General features: G+C 40.8%; 2 protein-coding genes across 6 annotated transcripts in view; both read left to right on the forward strand.

The window, feature by feature from the left end:
* On the forward strand, nucleotides 1–7,188 carry spint1b (serine peptidase inhibitor, Kunitz type 1 b). Of its 5 annotated transcripts, none has more exons than XR_014758519.1 (11): nucleotides 1–730; nucleotides 908–1,065; nucleotides 1,251–1,392; nucleotides 4,381–4,551; nucleotides 4,727–4,765; nucleotides 4,898–5,029; nucleotides 5,194–5,244; nucleotides 5,451–5,621; nucleotides 5,969–6,028; nucleotides 6,276–6,504; nucleotides 6,765–7,188. XR_014758519.1 is itself a non-coding variant. In XM_084700641.1 (10 exons), the coding sequence occupies exons 1-10, from the start codon at nucleotides 319–321 to the stop codon at nucleotides 6,449–6,451; spliced, it is 1,512 nt and encodes a 503-aa protein (XP_084556767.1). In that variant the 5' UTR covers nucleotides 1–318; the 3' UTR covers nucleotides 6,452–7,188. The 5 variants fall into 5 exon arrangements, 3 of the variants coding, with proteins under 3 accessions (XP_084556767.1, XP_084556768.1, XP_084556769.1); XR_014758520.1 differs by having other exon boundaries at nucleotides 4,730–4,765; XM_084700641.1 differs by having other exon boundaries at nucleotides 6,276–7,188.
* Nucleotides 7,189–9,105: 1,917 nt separating this feature from the next.
* LOC146286773 (pleckstrin homology domain-containing family G member 3) overlaps nucleotides 9,106–18,973 on the forward strand; it is a 44,801-nt gene continuing 34,933 nt past the window's right edge. The window contains exons 1-2 of the mRNA XM_084700225.1: nucleotides 9,106–9,484; nucleotides 17,977–18,044. Of these exons, the coding sequence (XP_084556351.1) occupies nucleotides 17,996–18,044 (49 nt within the window). The 5' untranslated portion in view covers nucleotides 9,106–9,484; nucleotides 17,977–17,995. The remainder of the gene's footprint in view (nucleotides 9,485–17,976; nucleotides 18,045–18,973) is intronic.

The raw sequence follows: 18,973 nt of genomic DNA on the forward strand, positions 1-18,973 counted from the left end.
GACACACCTAATTTTTTTGCAGGGTTAATTGTCTGCTTATCTCGCCAACGGAAACACCCAAAGATCAGCGTCCGTAGATTTTGACTTTTCTTACATTTAATACAGCTTAGCCTACTATTTCACTCGAGGACAAAGACATTCGACGATATTAGATTATGTGTTTAGTTTAACATGTATAGTTTTTAATTGTGTGGAATTATTTCTAACCTTACTGAAGTGGAGAGTTTCATTTATACAGTTGTTTTTAGATAATTTTGTCATTATAACCTTTTTCTATATACTTGGCGTAGGCTATTTGTGGATATTTCAAAACTGACGATGACAGGTTTGTCTTTTGGATTTGTTTTGGGATCCACTTTGTTGTTCAGTGCAGTTTTCCAAGTAAACGCACAAGCTGTCACGAATGGCGCAGCCTGCACTAAGAAATTCAAGGCAGGCACAGAAACATTTATACTAGATACACAAGACGCTGTTAATGCAGGAGCCACATTCATCTCGTCCCCAACTGTTACTCATGCCGACGATTGCGTGAGCGCGTGTTGTCGAATCCCTCAATGTAATTTGGCATTAATTGAAAATGGACAGGAGACGGGGTCGGTTAAGACCTGCTTCTTATTCAACTGTCTATACCGGAATGAATACGTATGCAGATTTGTGAACAACGTTGGATTTACAAATTATGTTCTGGAGACAGTTTATGAACAACACCTTGCAGGACGTAAAACCTCTGGTAAGTTTACAGTGACTGTGGGCCTATGGTGTGTGTATAGAAACAATAAATCCAGGTGTAACAGGCGTGCAAAATAGATTGTATTTTTACTTTTAAATAATGAAATAACTTTGACTAATTATGAGTTGAACAATATCGAGAAACCAAAATATTTCCAATATTAAAACATGTTTCCAGAGAAGGAATCTCCCATTGCCAACGCCGGCCTGGATATTGTGGTCCAGCCCAATGATTGGGTGTCACTCAATGGGGTAGAGAGTAAAGCCAAGGATGACAAGGTGATCTCCAAGTTCGAATGGAGCCTTCAGAAAGGGGACACTTCTGTGGTTATACAAGTAAGAGCATCATACATGATCATCATAATTTCCATCCATAGTGTCCTAAGCTGATGCTGTCACTGAATAATAAAACAACAAAGGAATTGTTGTCAGTGCTTTTTGAATGTAACCAGCATCAGTCTAAAATGATTGTCAATATCTGTATACTAAGTTATATGTTACACGCTTCTGTTAATTCTCAGAAAACCGGCCTGGAGGATCAAGTAAAGCTGTCTAACCTTAAGCCGGGTGTGTATGAGTTCCAGCTGAAAGTCACCGACTCCGAAGGCCTTTCTGACACAGCCCAGGTCACCGTCCTCGTCCTCACTCCTGAACAGTCTGATCGTGAGTACCTGGTTTTGGAAAATGCTGTCAAATGACATTTCTGTGTGAATGTCCTTCTGTGTAACACCTTAAAGTCACCTCAGACATTGTATTGCGAGCAGATAAAAAGAACAGGTTTTCTCCAAAACGCCTCATATAGCTCTTCAAAATTGTTATATTTAAGTGAGATTTTTGAGATGCCACATGAGAGTACTCAAACGACAAGTCATAATTGTGACTGCTCCCCCATCAAACCTGAGAACAGGTTTGGTGTGATTCAGAGTTGAGTCACATCAAGGAGTTTCACTACGGGTTAAGCAAAACACGCATTCTCGCACACACACAGTTTATACACCAAGGTTGTCTGGGCTGGTTTTTACAAGCTTTTACCAACCAACAACCACCTACTTACAGTGAGAGAGGAATGGAGAAATGGGTTGTCCTTCCAAATCATGTTTTGATGTTAGGAGAGGGGTCAATAAATACATACATTTTAGTCATTTAGCAGACGCTCTTATCCAGAGCAACTTACAGTAAGTACAGGGACATTCCACCCCGAGGCAAGTAGGGTGAAGTGCCTTGCCCAAGGACACAACGTCATTTGGCACGGCCGGGAATCGAATACATTTTAAATGGAAACATAACGTAATCCATGAGTGACCCCAAATAAATGTGGGGCTAGACACAAATTAAGTAAAACATTTAAAACCAGGTTAAATTACATTGTTGGCAGAATAATTGGATTTAAGGTAATGCATTCACATGAATGGCAACAATAGCTGTAGACCATAACAAGGCTACGAAAATGTATGGATCATCACACTAGCCTTGTTTTAGTTCTTAATCCGCAAAGAAACATACATTTCCAGAAGATTCATTGATATTGGCAGCAGTTTAAGCAACCAGCAAACTCAACAATGAAAATGTGGGTTATCAACCAACAAAAGAACATGGAACCTTGTCTGGACTGTTGGCAGTGCTGGCTAATTAGGTGTATTATGTGTACCTGTATACATAGTTAAACATGTATACAGTAGTTTATCTGGGATTATTCAGTTTCTTACTCAGGAGTAGGACATTTTACTACATTCCAAAGTGTACCTGTTGAATTGTACCTGAGGAGGACAGACTATAATGTAAGAATTCATTGTGGTAATGGCAGAAATGTATTGTAATCTACAGCATTTTTTTGTGCCCCATGTACCACGATAGACCGTTGAAGCCTTTTTGTTAATTAGGCTTCTTTACTTTTAATTTCAATTGTAACAGCCTTAGTGGTTGACTGGTCCTAACCAGACCCTCGTACATTTCAATTGTACAGAGGGTCTGGGATCGCTCCATTAAGCGTTAACTTCCTTGAAGGCAGGTACTCTGTTGAAGTTTAAAACTATTGGATCTGCCCAGAGCCACTCTGATCTGCCATAACCAATCGCTAGCATTCGCCTTAGCCAACTCCTTCACCACGGAGCTAGCTGCCGTAGCTGGAAAAACGTTTCCCAGCTCCGTGGGGAGGAGGGCCACAACATCATGACCACCAACAAAACTCAGGAAGGATTGTTCTTGCTCCGGCTTTAATTTATGGATATTCGGCAGCGTGACCTACAAAAACATTGTTTCTGAAAACCGACTGATGCACTGAAATCCCAGACCTAGTACAGAAATAAAATCAAAATTGAGCGGAAGTACGTAGGATGGCAGAGCCAGGCTACCTTAGTGGCACTTTGGATATTAAATGCACATAAGCTATCATGTTCCCTCAGCCAGGTTATGCTAGGCCTAAACATGTGCTTGTGCCCTTCCTAATTTCCTAATTTAATTTAGTGATTTCTTTTTGTAACTGGTTTCTTTGGAAGGGAGTATCACATCTGCACAGTCAATACACCTACACTATTGCCACAGAGAAAATACACACCACTGTGATCGTCTTCAAAATCATTCCATTGACTACACATAAGATGACTATGCGTTTATGGTTATGGGTTTAAAGGGTGCTTTGAACACCTGGTAAACAGTACCTACGGTACCTGCTTGGTTTTATGGCCTTATGGTATATAAAAAAATCCATCACCTCTATGGTGGAACTTGGAATCAACACGCTGTACTTTTAATGCAGAGTCACGTGCATCAAAATGTCAAATATTTCAAATGGACCGTTAAATCACCACATGTTGCGGGTAAAAATCCCAATGCAACCTATTTCCAACGTCTGGTGTCGTAAAAAGATGTGAGAATACAGAGGCTTATTTTTCAACGGTTGTTACAGAACATCTCGAATGCATCTTAAGTGTGTAAATAAGAATGTGAAGGACTCCTCACCCATGGTAGTCTCTGACCCACAGTAGAGCTCTAACTGTCCTGACTGTTATCCTGTCACCATCCAGATCACTGTCTGGCGCTAACTGTCCTGACCGTTATCATGTCCCCACCCAGATCACTGTCTGGCTCTAACTGTCCTCACTGTTATCCTGTCACCATCCAGATCACTGTCTGGCTCTAACTGTCCTGACCGTTATCATGTCCCCACCCAGATCACTGTCTGGCTCTAACTGTCCTCACTGTTATCCTGTCACCATCCAGATCACTGTCTGGCTCTAACTGTCCTGACCGTTATCATGTCCCCACCCAGATCACTGTCTGGCTCTAACTGTCCTCACTGTTATCCTGTCACCATCCAGATCACTGTCTGGCTCTAACTGTCCTGACCGTTATCCTGTCACTATCCAGATCACTGTCTGGCTCTAACTGTCCTGACCGTTATCCTGTCACTATCCAGATCACTGTCTGGCTCTAACTGTCCTCACTGTTATCCTGTCACCATCCAGATCACTGTCTGGCTCTAACTGTCCTGACCGTTATCCTGTCCCCACCCAGATCACTGTCTGGCTCTAACTGTCCTGACCGTTATCCTGTCCCCACCCAGATCACTGTCTGGCTCTAACTGTCCTCACTGTTATCCTGTCACCATCCAGATCACTGTCTGGCTCTAACTGTTATCCTGTCCCCACCCAGATCACTGTCTGGTCCCCAAAAAGGTTGGGCCTTGCCGGGGCTCCTTCCCCCGCTGGCACTACAACGCTGCGTCTGGGGAGTGTGAGGAGTTCATCTTCGGAGGCTGCAAGGAAAACCACAACAACTACATCAATGAGCCGGAATGCACCGACGCCTGCAAGGGTGTGAAAGGTACGATGACCCGCTGGTTGTGTTGCAACTATGGAACATGTTGGAACACACATCCAACATTAAGGTGGATCCTTGTTATTGGAAGTTTTGATCCATGTTTGGGTCCTGCTGCCACAGGATACATGATAATTGTATACACTGTAATCATTGTATACACTTATTTATTTTTTATCAGCAGATGCCACAGGAAGAATTGGTCCACTCCCAACAGAAGGTATAACTAATGATCATGTATCATCAACAGCACTTAATGCATTACTCAGTTTTAGACATCTTCAAGAAACCAATCATGTCTAAGTATTTTTCTTTCTATCCTCTCTGTCTCTGTGGGTGGGTGGGATTTAAGTTGAGATGTGTGGAGTCCCCTGTAAGCCCTGGCAGTTTGTTTGTAACAGCGGCTGCTGTCTGAGCAAAGCCCTAGAATGTGACGCAGTGGCACACTGCACAGATGGTTCGGACGAGGCATCCTGTTTCAGACGTGAGCTTTCAAACGTTTCACTCATTCATATTCTCAATGTTTTACAATAGTATTTTAGAGTAATTGTGTTTACAGTTTCTCCATTGGCATTATAAATGTACCGCATAAACCAGTTACAATTCTAAAGTAACATTTGTACTTCAATGTCATGTTTGTTCCGCCAGTCAATGAAACCTTCTCTCGTCTTTTGAACGTTGATGTGGATCACAAAAGAGGTGGGTTGAAGTCCTTGAGCAGCCATTGTTGTACTTCCTCATACTGTTCAGATGTTTTGTTGATATTTCTGTACAAGAAGGATTCACTTTATTTACAACGTTTTTGCACTAGATGACAATCTAGCGCCTCAGAAGGCTGACAACCATAGCCGGTTGGTGACATGACAAATAGTACCACTTACCTTTCTTAAACCCCCTTTCTGCAGTACGTTGCACTGAACCCCCCAAGACAGGCCCTTGCCGTGCTAGCCACACCCGCTGGTACTATGACCCCCTCAACAGAAAATGCTATCGCTTCACGTTTGGTGGTTGCGAGGGTAATGAGAACAACTTTGAGCAGGAGGACACCTGTTCCTCTACCTGCGATGGCGTGACTGGTACGGGCATTTCAGATAACGTATCTTCTGCGTATTATATATTTTGTCAGAGTTGAGAATGAATGATTACTGACTGATATTTGACATTTCAAACTCTTATTCTAATTGCAAGAAGGACAGTGCTTCATCAGGTTCATTTGAGCTTGTAGGCAAAGAATAAAATCTTCTGGCTACACTTTTTTGTTGCTTCATCAGGTACTCTGATTTCAAAGAAATACACTAGCATTTTAGGACCTTCACCTGCACAATTAACTATCCCTCCCCACATCCTCTGAAAGGCAAGTCTTATCTACCAACACCCATCTTTGCTTGCTACTAATAAATAGTATGTCTCTTTCTCTGTACAGAAAAACATGTGTTTGCTAGGGGAATGTTTGAATACCAAGAGGATGAAGGAACTGAATCAGGTAATCAAATATTTTTAATAAATACATTTCAAAATTACTTTTATTTTATTGGGGGGAGGGGGTGGGGGGAGCTGCTAAATCGTTGTGTATTATGGGTATTTGTAACTTTCAAACTTTGTTACCAACTCAATACACAAATGTAACATTTCTATTTGAATAGGCTATCTGGTTTATTATCAAATCTTTGGCCAGATGCTAGCTGGAAAATGTACTCCATTTTATGTATTGCATCTCATTTTCCCCCCAGCCTCTATCGCTATAGCAATTTTGCTAGCACTAGCCATTTTGGCTGTGCTGGCCGTCTTGGGCTACTGCTTTCTTAAGAAAAGGAAGGACCGGACACGGCACCAGCCAGTGACGACCCACGTCCCCTTTGAGGACAGAGACACTATGGTCTACAACAGTACCACCAAGCCTGTCTGAACCTGCTGAGGTTTAGAGACTGGGTCTGGAGATTATGCATGCCTTCATCAAGTGTAAGTTTGAATACACAAACAATGTATTCTGAGCCAACTACAGTAGCATGATCATTTGGTGTGAAAATATCAGACTGCCCAATAATCTATGACTCTTTGCAGCTTTCAGATCATGAATTTTAATACTGTACATACACACACACACACACACACACAGTTGAGCGTGCAAAACATAAACAGCTCCCAGTGATCACAATGTACAAACTAAATGAGCATGCAGATACAGCATTACATTTAATCAGAGCTGCTTCTTCCAACAGAACCACCAGTTTGAAGTTTGCTTGTAAAGATACATCAGGAATTTTGGTATTAGAAGTCCGCTAAAGTGGGAAAAAATCCTGTACATTTGTGCATTGTTTAAGATGTTGCTCCGTTTTAGATTTTTTTTTTTTCTTGGAAAATATATATTTTTTGTTCTCAGTGGAAAGCTTACTTTGTTTCATACTTTTTTGTATTTTACTTCATCTTATATTTATAGTATAAAATGAATTGGATCATGAGGGAGGAAGAAGTTGGTTTTCATTTGTATTTTAATTTCTTTCAGCAAAGCTTTCTTGCAATTCTTAAATATGTTCGTTTGTATAAACACAAACGTGCAACTGTACACTTTTGACAAAACTCAGTAGATTGTGTGATTTTTAATTGTGTGTTTATTAAATTCACAATAAAACAACTGTTTAATAATGCGCTGTGCTAATATGTATGGTGCTTGTACCTTTTGTCTTTACCCCAGAATTGCATGGAAAGTTCACTAGTTTAGAGAGTGGCCAAGTATTTGTTGTTTTGTCTCCTAGATTTATATTGGACCACACACACCTTTTAAGCAAAACAAGATCTAAACTATTTTGTGTGCCCTTTATGGGCTTCGATTGTCCATGACAGGCAGTGACTTGAATGAACTTGTCTCAAATTGTTTATGGTACATGGGCATGGATCAGGTCTATCCTGTTATTTCATAATGCACTGCCTATAGTTGGCATTTCAACTTGAATTTTGGTAACCCTTTATAATAACTACACTTGAGGAGCTTTTATATGAATAATCTATAGTATGTTTGTTATATACATGAATATATGAAAAGTAAATGCAGAGACTCTGAAGCTTATTACACCCAGAACTGAGTCTTGACTTCTAGTAGCACATTATATACTAGTTTTTCTCTAAAGGGAGATTTGTATTTAAGTGGTTTTCATGTAATAATAATTTACTAATAATTAGTAGTTATTTGCTCATATGTGGTTTATATAAATCTTAAAGGATAGCTATAAAGTTTTATTGAGCTTTGTCAGCAGTTTTTCTCTGTTTTAGTTCTGTAGTCAGGAGTGTAGTGTTCTGAACCAAATGGGATGATGGGCTGTATCCTGTATGCATTGTGTCAGTGCACTGATGACCAGTAGGGAGCATCAGTGCACTGTACAAAAAATCCATTGCATCACACCGTCTGTCCATGTACACAATGGGTAGTATATGTATATAACTAATCTAGATGTTTTCTGGTTTCATCCAATTCCAAAGTGTTTTGGCATGGTAACCTGATCCAGGTATCATGCTTAAGGGCCAATTCCACCTGAAGCTAAAACTAATTCAGCTGGAAAAGGAAGTAAACATTTAGGATTATGAATAGCGTGACATTCAGTATCGGGTCCTATCCATTTCCCCCTCAATGTAAAATGTTTATGATTTACAATGTTCTAAAAGGATGAGAATGAACAGGGATCTGTGCAAGATCAGTTACCTTCTCATGGCATGATTGTCCCTCAGCGCTCTTTAGTCCACCATCAACAGAAACACTTCAAAGATTGTAGAGATACGAGTGACATTCTTCTTCAGTCCCTGGAAAACAGGCCACGTACCTCAACCTGTTTGTAGGTGCTGTGTAGGCTTGTTGGGAATGCTTTTGTCCTGACATGATTTGGGGTGTGTCTATTATAAATGGAGTTGAGAGACCCACACCTCTAGGAGTGAGAGAAAGTTAGATGGAGGAGTGTAGGAACACTGGACAAATTGTCACCCTTTGATTATCATAAGGCTGTCTTACTTGCTTTTCCGCCTCTAGTCAGATAATACTGGGAGGTTCTCGCTGGGGTCAGAACAGTCATTGCTTGTAGGTGTGATAACAGACAAACTGACACTTAAGGCCCTTCACATTGTATGTATATTAGAGGTTTAGCATCCTGTATTGTTTATTGTATACTATTTGTATATTTAGGAGGTTTATTATATTTTAGCTTATCATAGATGTATCTATGTTCTGAGTACCTATATGTTATGTTATGCCAAGTTATTTTGCGTAGTTGTGAATTTCAGTGCCCATCTGACCTTGTGTTGTTCTGTGCATCTGACAATAAAAGACTTGAACTTGAACATTGAGAACAGTGTGTGATGATAACATGTTCAAACCACAAGAATCATGTGTGAGCACACCTCAAAATCATCTCTTTCTCTCTCTCTCTCTCTCTCTATCTCTCTCTCTCTCTTTATCTCTCTGTGTGTGTATTTGGTGTGCGTGTACACGCGGTACATTTTGCGATTGGGAGGGGTGGAATATTGGAGTAGGCTACGTTCAATGCGGGGAAGACAACTGGTTTGAAAAATGCTCCACCGCATCCGAGTCATGTTAGACTTCCTGGTGGTTCTTCAAGCCGTGCGACGCACTTAGTTTTTCAAGTAGGGTATATTAGTGGTGACGCAAATGTGTATTTAACATGTTGTATGATGTGTTTTATTCATAGATATCTTAAATGTTAGACATTTTTGTTTTTTTTAACAACTGACGCACGCGCAAAGGGGCGGCGATTTTCGGCCGGTGAAGGCATTGAACAAACGAAGATTGCACAGTCGTGTTTTAGACGCTGTCAACCAACTAATCAGAGGGAAATTACCTGTCAGCTTGGAACTTTCTTTAAAACAGCGGAGCTCACGAATGTAACTGCAGGTCTTGTTGCGTTCTCAGTGCTCTTTAAGAAACTTTTATCCCGCGGTAAGTAGCAACATTGTTCTCTTAAGTTTCAAACATTACGAAAGGATGTGAATCTTTACCGTTAGAGCCGATTATTTGTTCTTTTTTTAATCTGCCGTTTACCCGTGTAACTTTTGTCTGTTTTAGAAAAAATAACTTTTTGTCAACATTTGTTGGCCTTTTGTCGGACAATGTTGGTTTCTTTCAAATGTTAAACTTTATTTACCGTTACTATTACTACATTAAGATTGCAATATTGTTTGATCTGAGGTGGGTTAATTACCCTGATCGTAAATGTACTCAGGCAGCAAATGCATCGCTGACCCTTTAAACAGACAGAAGTTGCTTTCATTACAAACTTTCATGATGTTTTTGAGTTTGTGTCATAGCGGACAAGTATCCTTCCGTTAAGCCTGCTCAAGTGACTTTTTCCTGCAATGTCCGTTTATCGCATAGCCTATTCAGATTATTTCATAATGTACTACGATGGCTACTAGTAATATTTCAGATTTCAAACTGTTGCTTAGCCTCGGTTTACCCCAAGGAATGGGTTATCTAACACACTGTTGCTTTGAAGTAGAGCATGTGAGTCATGTAGTCAACCTGGCAGTTTGTGACTAGCCTTATATTATTACTAATGTCTTTGGGGTAAATGCAGTGTTACCTCAGACATGGGTTTGCCTCCTAAACCCATGGCTTCAGAAACACATCTTTACACCACTGCTATTCACCTGAAAGAGGATGCATGTTCCAGAAAACATGACTAAAAACCTGTTGGATGATTTTATGATTGTTGACATGTCCATTCCGTGTTTGAAAACAACATCCTTGCGTTTATCATTATTGTTCCTGTTTCTCATATTGTTAATCACTTTCCATGCTGATAACATTATTGAACAACAAATGACCAAAGTGTGACCTTCCTGTCATTCTTTGGAACTTGGTAACTGGTGTAGGTTTGTACTATTCAGGTAAATAGTTTGCATAGCTCAGCTGCATGTTTGGAATTTGTGGTGGATCAAGAAGCACTACAACCTGTTTCAACAGAAATGTTATCATTCTCTTGGGTAATAGTGATAACTTGGCATGGGTCAGTTTGTTGACGTTGGATGTTATACCAGAGATAAGTGTCCAGATAGGATTACCATGTGTTCTCGCCAGTCAGTAAATGGGGAATGCTGTTTTGGAAAGATTTGAAAAAACCTTTAGTAGATTTTAGAAAAGACTAATTGTGTGTTAAGGTGCAAACTGTACTCCATCAATGACCTAACTCACAAGGAATGTTCTAGTCAAACTGTGATCCTAAATAAAGACAGTCTATGGCTGGACTGTCACTCTCTACCCCGTCAACTCATGAGAAACCCGAGGACGATGCACCACGGCAGTCGCATATCTCCATATCGGCAGAGATTTCCTCCCATAAGCAACCCATCCCAGAGAATAATACATTGAAAGAGTAGAAGAGTCACTGAGGGTGGCCTTCTTTTTCCTACACTAAGCCATTGATTGAAATTGCAAATGGTATTATGTGGGCAATGGGAAGGGAAGCTCATTTGCTTTGGCTTCGCTCTAAGGCAGGGACTGGCATTGTCCAAACGTTAATGAGTGATGGAAAGTTTGGGTAGTCTTGAACAATGGTTCTCGTGTGAAAGGGCTAAAGCAGGGTGAAGGCTTGTATGACAGATACACCCAGTTTCTCTGGGATGACCAGGACTGGCGTGTGGCTCACATCACACGAGGGGTGCTCAACAAGTATAACCATGACTCAATCCCATACAGAAAATGGTCGCCTTAGAGGAAATAATCTATTTTGTGGGACATAGATTCGGGAAGTTGTTTAGTGTACATAATGAGGGACTGCAAGTGAGACTTGGTGCTGGTTGTGTCTGGATTTCCTCCTGACCCTCCATGAAAAACAGAATAACATCATGCAGTGTGGCAAAGCTGCATGCTTTGCCACACTGCATAATGTCATTCTGTTTTTCATTCTGTCATTAGAATTGGTTCATTAGTCAGGATTACATTTGTGAAGTAAAAGTTTAACTGAATGATCCTTTTGTTTGAAACTTGATGCTTAGTCAAGAAGTGAGTCAATAGGTGATGTTTGATTTGACCAGCAACCTGACAGATGGTTGACTGATAAACGTAATATAATACCCATGATAATATACTGTCTAATCTTCCCCAAACAACCATGGGCTGACATTACTCTCAGACCACATGTGGTTATTGACAATGAAGCCATTGCGCCTGTGACATGGAGCATAAACATCCTACTTTAATTATGTTCTATCTCATAGTAAATCTTTATCTCATATTTCATAATAGTTAATGGAAATGGCTTTTAAGGTTCTGAGTAGATATAGACCAAAAGCATGTACCATGGGATATGCGCTCTGTAAAAAGGAAAAGGGTTGGTCAGTGGTGTTGCCGTAGGAAGCATACTGAATGTGTGGAAGGAGAGGGTCTTTGAAGTGCTCCACTGGGCACATTGGCAAAGCCCCGTACAAATGCCAGGAATTCTCTTTTTTACTACATTCTGTCGCTGTTTATTAGTTTCAGCTTAGTCTTCAGCATATGAACTATGGATGGAATGTTTAGAATATCCCCCCAAAAATGAATTGTTCGAGGATCAACAAATACATATACATTATTTAAAATTGTATTGATTTATGCAGTACAAAGTTTCATCCATTGGATCAGCAAGTCAAAGGAATTCTCAAAGCTCACAGTAAAAAATACCAACACTCTGTGTTCCAAAATGCCTCACCCTCCTTGGAAAGGATTGTTTGGGGGAGAAGGAGTTGTGACTCTGTGGCCCATTTCTGGAAAAGGACAGAGGATTTCCTCTCTTTAAGAGAAGGAGGAAAGCAGGTGTCTTCTGTAACAACCAGGACCAGGAATAAGAAACCAGTAGTTTTTAAAGAGAACCACATGAGACTGTTCCAGGAGCCAGCAGAGTGCTCCCCTGAGTGTCTAGTTGATTAGATTGATCTGTTTAATGAGTGCTGTTGTGCACTACGTTTAGCTAGTTCAGTAAGTCATGTTCTGTATGACACAGCTGACTGCATGACCAAACTATGTGTACTTGGGTACTGTAGAAGTCTTCATTATGACATCATTTGAACTGTAAAACGGGTATTTGCTCATACCATAAAAAAATGGGTGGTTTTGAAATGAGGGTGCTTTATTTTTACACTCCTTTAATTATAGTAACACACTAGTTAAATATTTGTTGCATCATGTGTCATGTCCTGGCAATGTACAAAAACAAACAGCCCAACCTGGGTCCAGTGAGTCAGCGTTAAAATGTAAGGTGTGGAATTTGGATATTAGTTGTGCCATCTCCCTTTCGAGAGAACATTGTATCACTATGAATATGTAGTTTCCAACATTGAAACAAGAATGATCAGCTTGATGCATCAATAGGAAATGCACAATGAAACTCATTTTGAACAAATGCAGGTTTCACAATCTCAACTGACTTGCCAGTAGGGATGAGCTCAGCCAGGCTGAAAACGAGCCAGAGTTTTTCTCTAGTGTTTGTTCGATTTTATAGTCATGACATGTCCCTCCTGTATGAGTAAATCGTTCATTCCAGAACGGCCTGAAAAGTCCTGTATGTAGCAACAGGATGGGTTAGGATTTACACAGGAGCACACAAAAAATACGTATGAACAGAATATGAAGAGTGCTCAGGTGGACAGCAGTGGATAAACATGTTAATATCATTGCATGCTGCATCTGTGTATCGACGTCATGACCGAAGAAGAACTAGCCTACATCACACAATTTAAAACCTGAAAATGAGTTCCACTTCAGGCCAAATATAGCTTATCAAACAACTAGCCTCTGAGACCAATTCAGTGACCACTTATATCACCCTTGGAGACTATAGCTGCAGACATGGGCATGAGCATTTCCTCTGTCACAGGAAAACAAACTCATAGACTGAGGGGGCGGATTGAGCACATGGACGTATTTGTAGCATTCTCAAGACTTTGGGGGATCCCACTGTTCAGCTTTCTGTAATGCAGTGTGATAAGATCACAGAGAGGGACAAGGAAGAAAATGCCCTTTTACTGGATCCTAGCTGAAAGACTTGACTGGAAGTCTCAATTACGCAAAGTCACTTGGGAGTTGCAAAAAATAGGCTAATTGGAGACCACCAGGATTGGGTGAATTACTTTCAATATGTGTTCCATTATGGATTATTTGTGACAGTTCCTTCTTAGAGCAATCAGTGTCCCTAATGCATTGAAAGTGTGGTTTTATTGTTCATTTGGATCATTTTGCATTGCTCAAACCGTATGTTTACAGTACAAATGATAACATTGACCAAAAATAAGACAGACACTGCTCGTCTTTGTGTTTGTAAGTAGGGGATTTCCTGTTACATCAGCCATCTAATGCTTGATATCCTAAGTCTGCATAAGTCGAGTCTTGAGGTTTCCTCTTCAGGTAAGCATGAACTCCGATGTTGATGAGCTGTACTGCACGGGTGAAGGGTTGTTGACATGAAACTCCTTCAGCCGTGATCTTGGTCTAATGCCATTACTGCCTTCACTGACAACATGCATCCATTTAAAAGCCTTCGATGAAGGCTGAAGCCCGGCCCAGATACACAGGCCTTGCATTGAGCTCAGACGTCACTCCTTTTTTTTTTTTTTTTTTTTTTATACATCAAGTCTTCTCGCTGTGAAATATTTTACTGTTGCTTGCTTTTTGACAGGTACACTCTTGCACTTTTTGAGGTTCATGTTGTTTAATTGTAACTTGTTTAACTAAATGCTCTTATGGTTCTTCCCTTTGGCACTTATTAGTTTTTTCACACTGTAGGATTCATGTTTTGGCTACCCGCAGTGTTTGGGGCTATCTCGTTGTTATGTTCAGTGACCTTTTGCACTTTTGTAAAGCTCTCTCTTGGAAGTCGCTTTGGATAAAAGTGTCTGCTAAATGAATAAATGAAATGTGTAGCCTAACAGGTGTCATTAAAACACAATCTAGTAATGTGTTACATGCAAGAAAAGGGATGACCATATCTGTACTGTATGTGTTGTTAAAAAAACAAAAAAAACATTTGCTTTATATTCAGGCTGGTTCTAAAAATGCCACCCTGTAGAGCAGGCGTCGGGATTGACTACCACAGGCCTTTTGTTTGTCTTTGTTTATTGTGGGTGAATGTTTGTGAGGCACAGCAATCAATTAGCAAGCTGCGCCGTGGACCTTCAGAATGGTTCCTCTTGTGTCTTTGCGCTCCCGTGTCATGTGACGCGAGGCCGAGGCAGGGGGAGGGATTGTTTGTTTATTGTGGTTGTCCAGCTGTGTCAATTTGCCCTCACCTCCTGTCCCGCTTCCACCAAGAACACGTTTGAAGGTCTCTAGAGCTCTGTTGTCACAGAATGGTTCTGGAGTTCCAGGATGTCATCCAGATTTTGCTTATCTGTAGTTATTGCGGACGTCAAGGTGGCATCAATATTCTGTATCAAATCAAGTTTGACTTGTCTACCTGTTTTTACAAGCAATGTCACTGACTGGTGATGCAGGAGGTGCAGACCTGGGCCTGGTGTCATCTTCCTGATTTTGGAAACCAAATATCCAGCGTTTTGAGATCAAGTTCCTATAGGGGGATGAGGTGTAAGACGATCTGAAACAGAGGAAGCTAGTAGACGTGGAGCGATTTGTAAGTTAAAGGTAAGAGAGAGGAAGAGTGTGTAATGTACTGTATGTCATGACACATAGAAACCCATGCAAAAAGCCCCTTCTCCCTCAGCGGGCACCCTATCTCATGAAACACATGTTGACCCTGGGGCAAGGAACATGAATACGCAATAGTCTTGATCCCCCAATCCTCCACCCCAACACACACGCGCACACACACACACAGTCCTGTGATCGCGCCAGACAAGAAGTGAGGGATTGTCAGCAATAAAAGAAGTGATGGACCAGTGGTATTTGCTGCGCCTGTTGTTTGTGTTTGGGTGGATATCATATTTGACCATATGCCATCATGAATGCAATAGGAAATGCTATCTCAAAATCAATTTCGAACTTTGTACTGTTAACTTTCCGGAAAATCCCCTACCAGTGTTATGTTCACTTAAAATTAAAGTGAAAGGGCATCGAAAGGGCATTGAGAGTAGTGGGAGTGAACGGACTGGATAGGTTTCATAACGATGTTTGGTAGTAAACAGTTTGGTGGCTTGAAATGTGATCCATCTAAGATAGCAATCATATAAATGATGACAGCTTCAACAAACCAAGCTCACCATTTTCCATATATCCCTGCAGAAAATGAACAGGTGGACATATCTTCTAATTTTGTAGTGCATGGTAGTTTGGGATTTTTGGTTGGATTTCCGGCACAAGATGTCTACCAGTACCAGTACCAGTTCTGAAGATCTACAGTCACTAGATGACTGGTCGGCTTTGTCATTTCTGGATGCAGATCTTGCCAGTTGTCACTTACTATTATTAGAACTAAGACAACATTTTATGGTTCACAACCGTCACCATGTTCTGTCTGATGTCTATGTATGATACAGTAAATACCAGATAACATTCTTTAAGACTTTCTGTCAAGCAGCATTCCTTCTTGCATGTTTAGTACCAATATTTTATATTCTGCTGTGATTCAATTCATGTTCCCAGAGTCTGGCAACTGAGAAATACTTCATACAACACTAGTATTTACTGTTTTTGATTTTTTTTGATATTTTGTTTTACAGCAGTCTATGAAGTAATCCTGATCATTCAACATGGGGTAGTAGGACATCTGCTGGCTGAAGTCACAATTACAGTTGTGTTCTTCCACAATAGTGGGAAAGTCTATCAGAGTTTTTAGAAAAGACAGATGTCTTGTCCATGTTACACAATATTATCTGTGCTGTTTAACTTTACCCTTGCAAGTATAAAGTGCTGGCGATGTAGTTTTACATGAAAGTAAACCTGCCGAGTGCCCACTTTTATGAACTTGGCCAGCTAATAGGTTATTATCCTGCAGATTTTAGACCTACCTCAGACCAGGACAATTGTGCTCTGAGCTCATTGAGGCCTTGACTACGTCAATTTATTCTGCCCTTAACCTTCTAATGACTGGGAAGAGAGAAAAGGGAGTTGTCTGATGACATTCGGAAATAAAGCAGAGAGTGTCAGTGCCCCAAATTCTTTCCTCTTCTACCCCTGTGGAAAATAAAGTTGAAGACTAACATAATAGCGGAGGCTCGTTGAGCGTGGAAAATCGTCCATGTTTGCCAAGTGTTTTTCTTATGTGTGAGTGCAACCCTGGACTGAAGGCGCCATTCTCGACCAGCACTGAAAGGGCCATGGGCAATATCGAGCCAGAATATCCACACAGTGGGCAGTCACACCAGAATAGGATGTGGGGGGAAATAATTATTTAATTTTTTGTTGGAAAGCTTATTTGTGGTAAGAAGCAACAGCTTAACAATTCTTGATGTGAGGTGGATCGGCTCTTATACTTCTTGCGCCTTTTTGGGAATAGTTCGGTGGACATTCAGTCCAAATACATGGGAGAGACTGGTTTGAGACAGTGCCCCACACTGTTGCTATGAACTCATTGAGGGATGATGAAAGTCCTTTTATTATTGTACTTAAACCAATCTGGCAGCAGTGTTCATTCAATTTTATGGTTGGTTAATTATTTATTTGAGACATATTCAGCATTTTCATGCTTTATTGGACAGTGAAAGTATCAGAGACAGGTGAGAGAGGGTAAGACATGTAGAGAAAGGCCTGGGATAAGGCCTAACCATGTGGTACTCCACTGAAGTGTCCCTGGTTGATTGATTCTGAACTGAAGACCTGTCCAAATTACCATGAACATTTCTTAGACTTTCTTTTAATGATTACTTGATAAATAACAAGTGTGGTTGTTTGCAGTCGTCTATAAGAAAAACAAAAATGACAACACTTTGGAAAAGCCTTGGTTAGGTGGTTGCAGGCTTGTCAGCATTTCTGTCTGTGAAGTTGGTTTGCCTAAAGCACCTGCATGCTTTATAATCATGACTGATAGCAATATTTCCAAGCTCTGTTCGTAAAAATTGAATATTATACTCCATAAGTCAGTCTAGAGACACCTTTTTTGTATGTGGGGAAAAAAATGACCAGCTGAACAAACATGATGTTACCTCAGACAAATGTTCTCCATGCATGCTCCCAGGCTTCAGGCAGCTATGATAACACCCAAGGCCAGTAAAAAAGGTTCAGTTTTATTTCAAATTACAAGGTTATGGTGACTGCAGACTTTCCCACACTTAATGACCCCAGTAAGCCGTTCTAGACTTCCTCTTTTAGGGCAAATGGCATATTACACGGTACTGTACTTCCTGGAGTGGTGCAGTGATGAATTGATGGGATGTCAGGAGTCCAGTCAGCAGTTAAACTCAGCAGTGCATCGTAGGAAAATGATGGTCCACTTCTTGTTGACTCATGACAGTTGGTGAGATGAGTCTTTCAGTCTGTCCTCATGTTGCCACTTTGTGTGTTTGCAGTTCCTGAGGCCCCAGTGCCATGCCCGAGGGATCTCACAACACGTCTTATGAAGTCCCAATGGGTGAAGGTAAGACAAACAACATATTACCCATATTATGTCTATAGCAGGGGTTCCCAATCCTGGTCCTCGGGCCTCCCTGCCCTGCATGTTTTAGATGTTTCCCTGCTTCAACACACCTGATTCCAATGAATGGGTCGTTATCTAGTTATGCAGAAACCAGCTAACGACCATTCATTTGAATCAGGTGTGTTAGAACAAGGAAACATCTAAAACATGCAGGGCAGAGAGGCCCGAGGACCAGGATTGGGAACCCCTGGTCTATAGCAAGCTAACCCGGCTTGAAGTTCACTGTATTCATGGGGGCTGAAATGACCATCCAAGGGATCTCTTTTAAACTGGATCAGAATAAACGTGCTTGTCAAGCTTTCTAATACCCAGCTATAAACAGACCAAGTTACTCATTAGAAATTCAGTCTGACTTTACTCGATCCATTCAGAGACCGTACAAGGTTGCTTTTCAATGATATTCAAATGGCACACGTACTGGCAGTAAGTGTTCTGTTTGGTTTACAGAAAGCAATGGAATATCAAAGAGCACAGAATCTCCATTTAAACTCGACATTTGTTCATTAGCATCTGTCTGAGTGAGGCTTTGTCTATGTCTTCTACTGTGTTCAACTCCTGTGCTTGACCGGATGAAACATTCAGTTCTGAGGAATCCAGTGAGTGCCAGGAATGACCATTGTAGGAAATAACTAGTGTGAAATGGAATTGTGGAAGACTGGCTTCTCATTTATTTCATCTCTCTCTGAGAGGCAGAAAACACTCCAGGTTTTCAAACCTGGCAACACCTTCCACACAGACTACTGTGGAAGTTAATAGGACTGTAGCTAGTCTGCTAAATGTATCCTCCTCATTTTGTTTTGCTAAAACATAATTGTTGAACCAGAGTAAATACCTACTGTCAAAACTTGACATTCAGTAGGAGAGGGAGA

The sequence above is a fragment of the Hypomesus nipponensis genome, chromosome 6 (genome assembly GCF_054491055.1).
Source record: "Hypomesus nipponensis isolate SF chromosome 6, ASM5449105v1, whole genome shotgun sequence".
Taxonomy (NCBI): Eukaryota; Metazoa; Chordata; class Actinopteri; order Osmeriformes; family Osmeridae; genus Hypomesus; species Hypomesus nipponensis.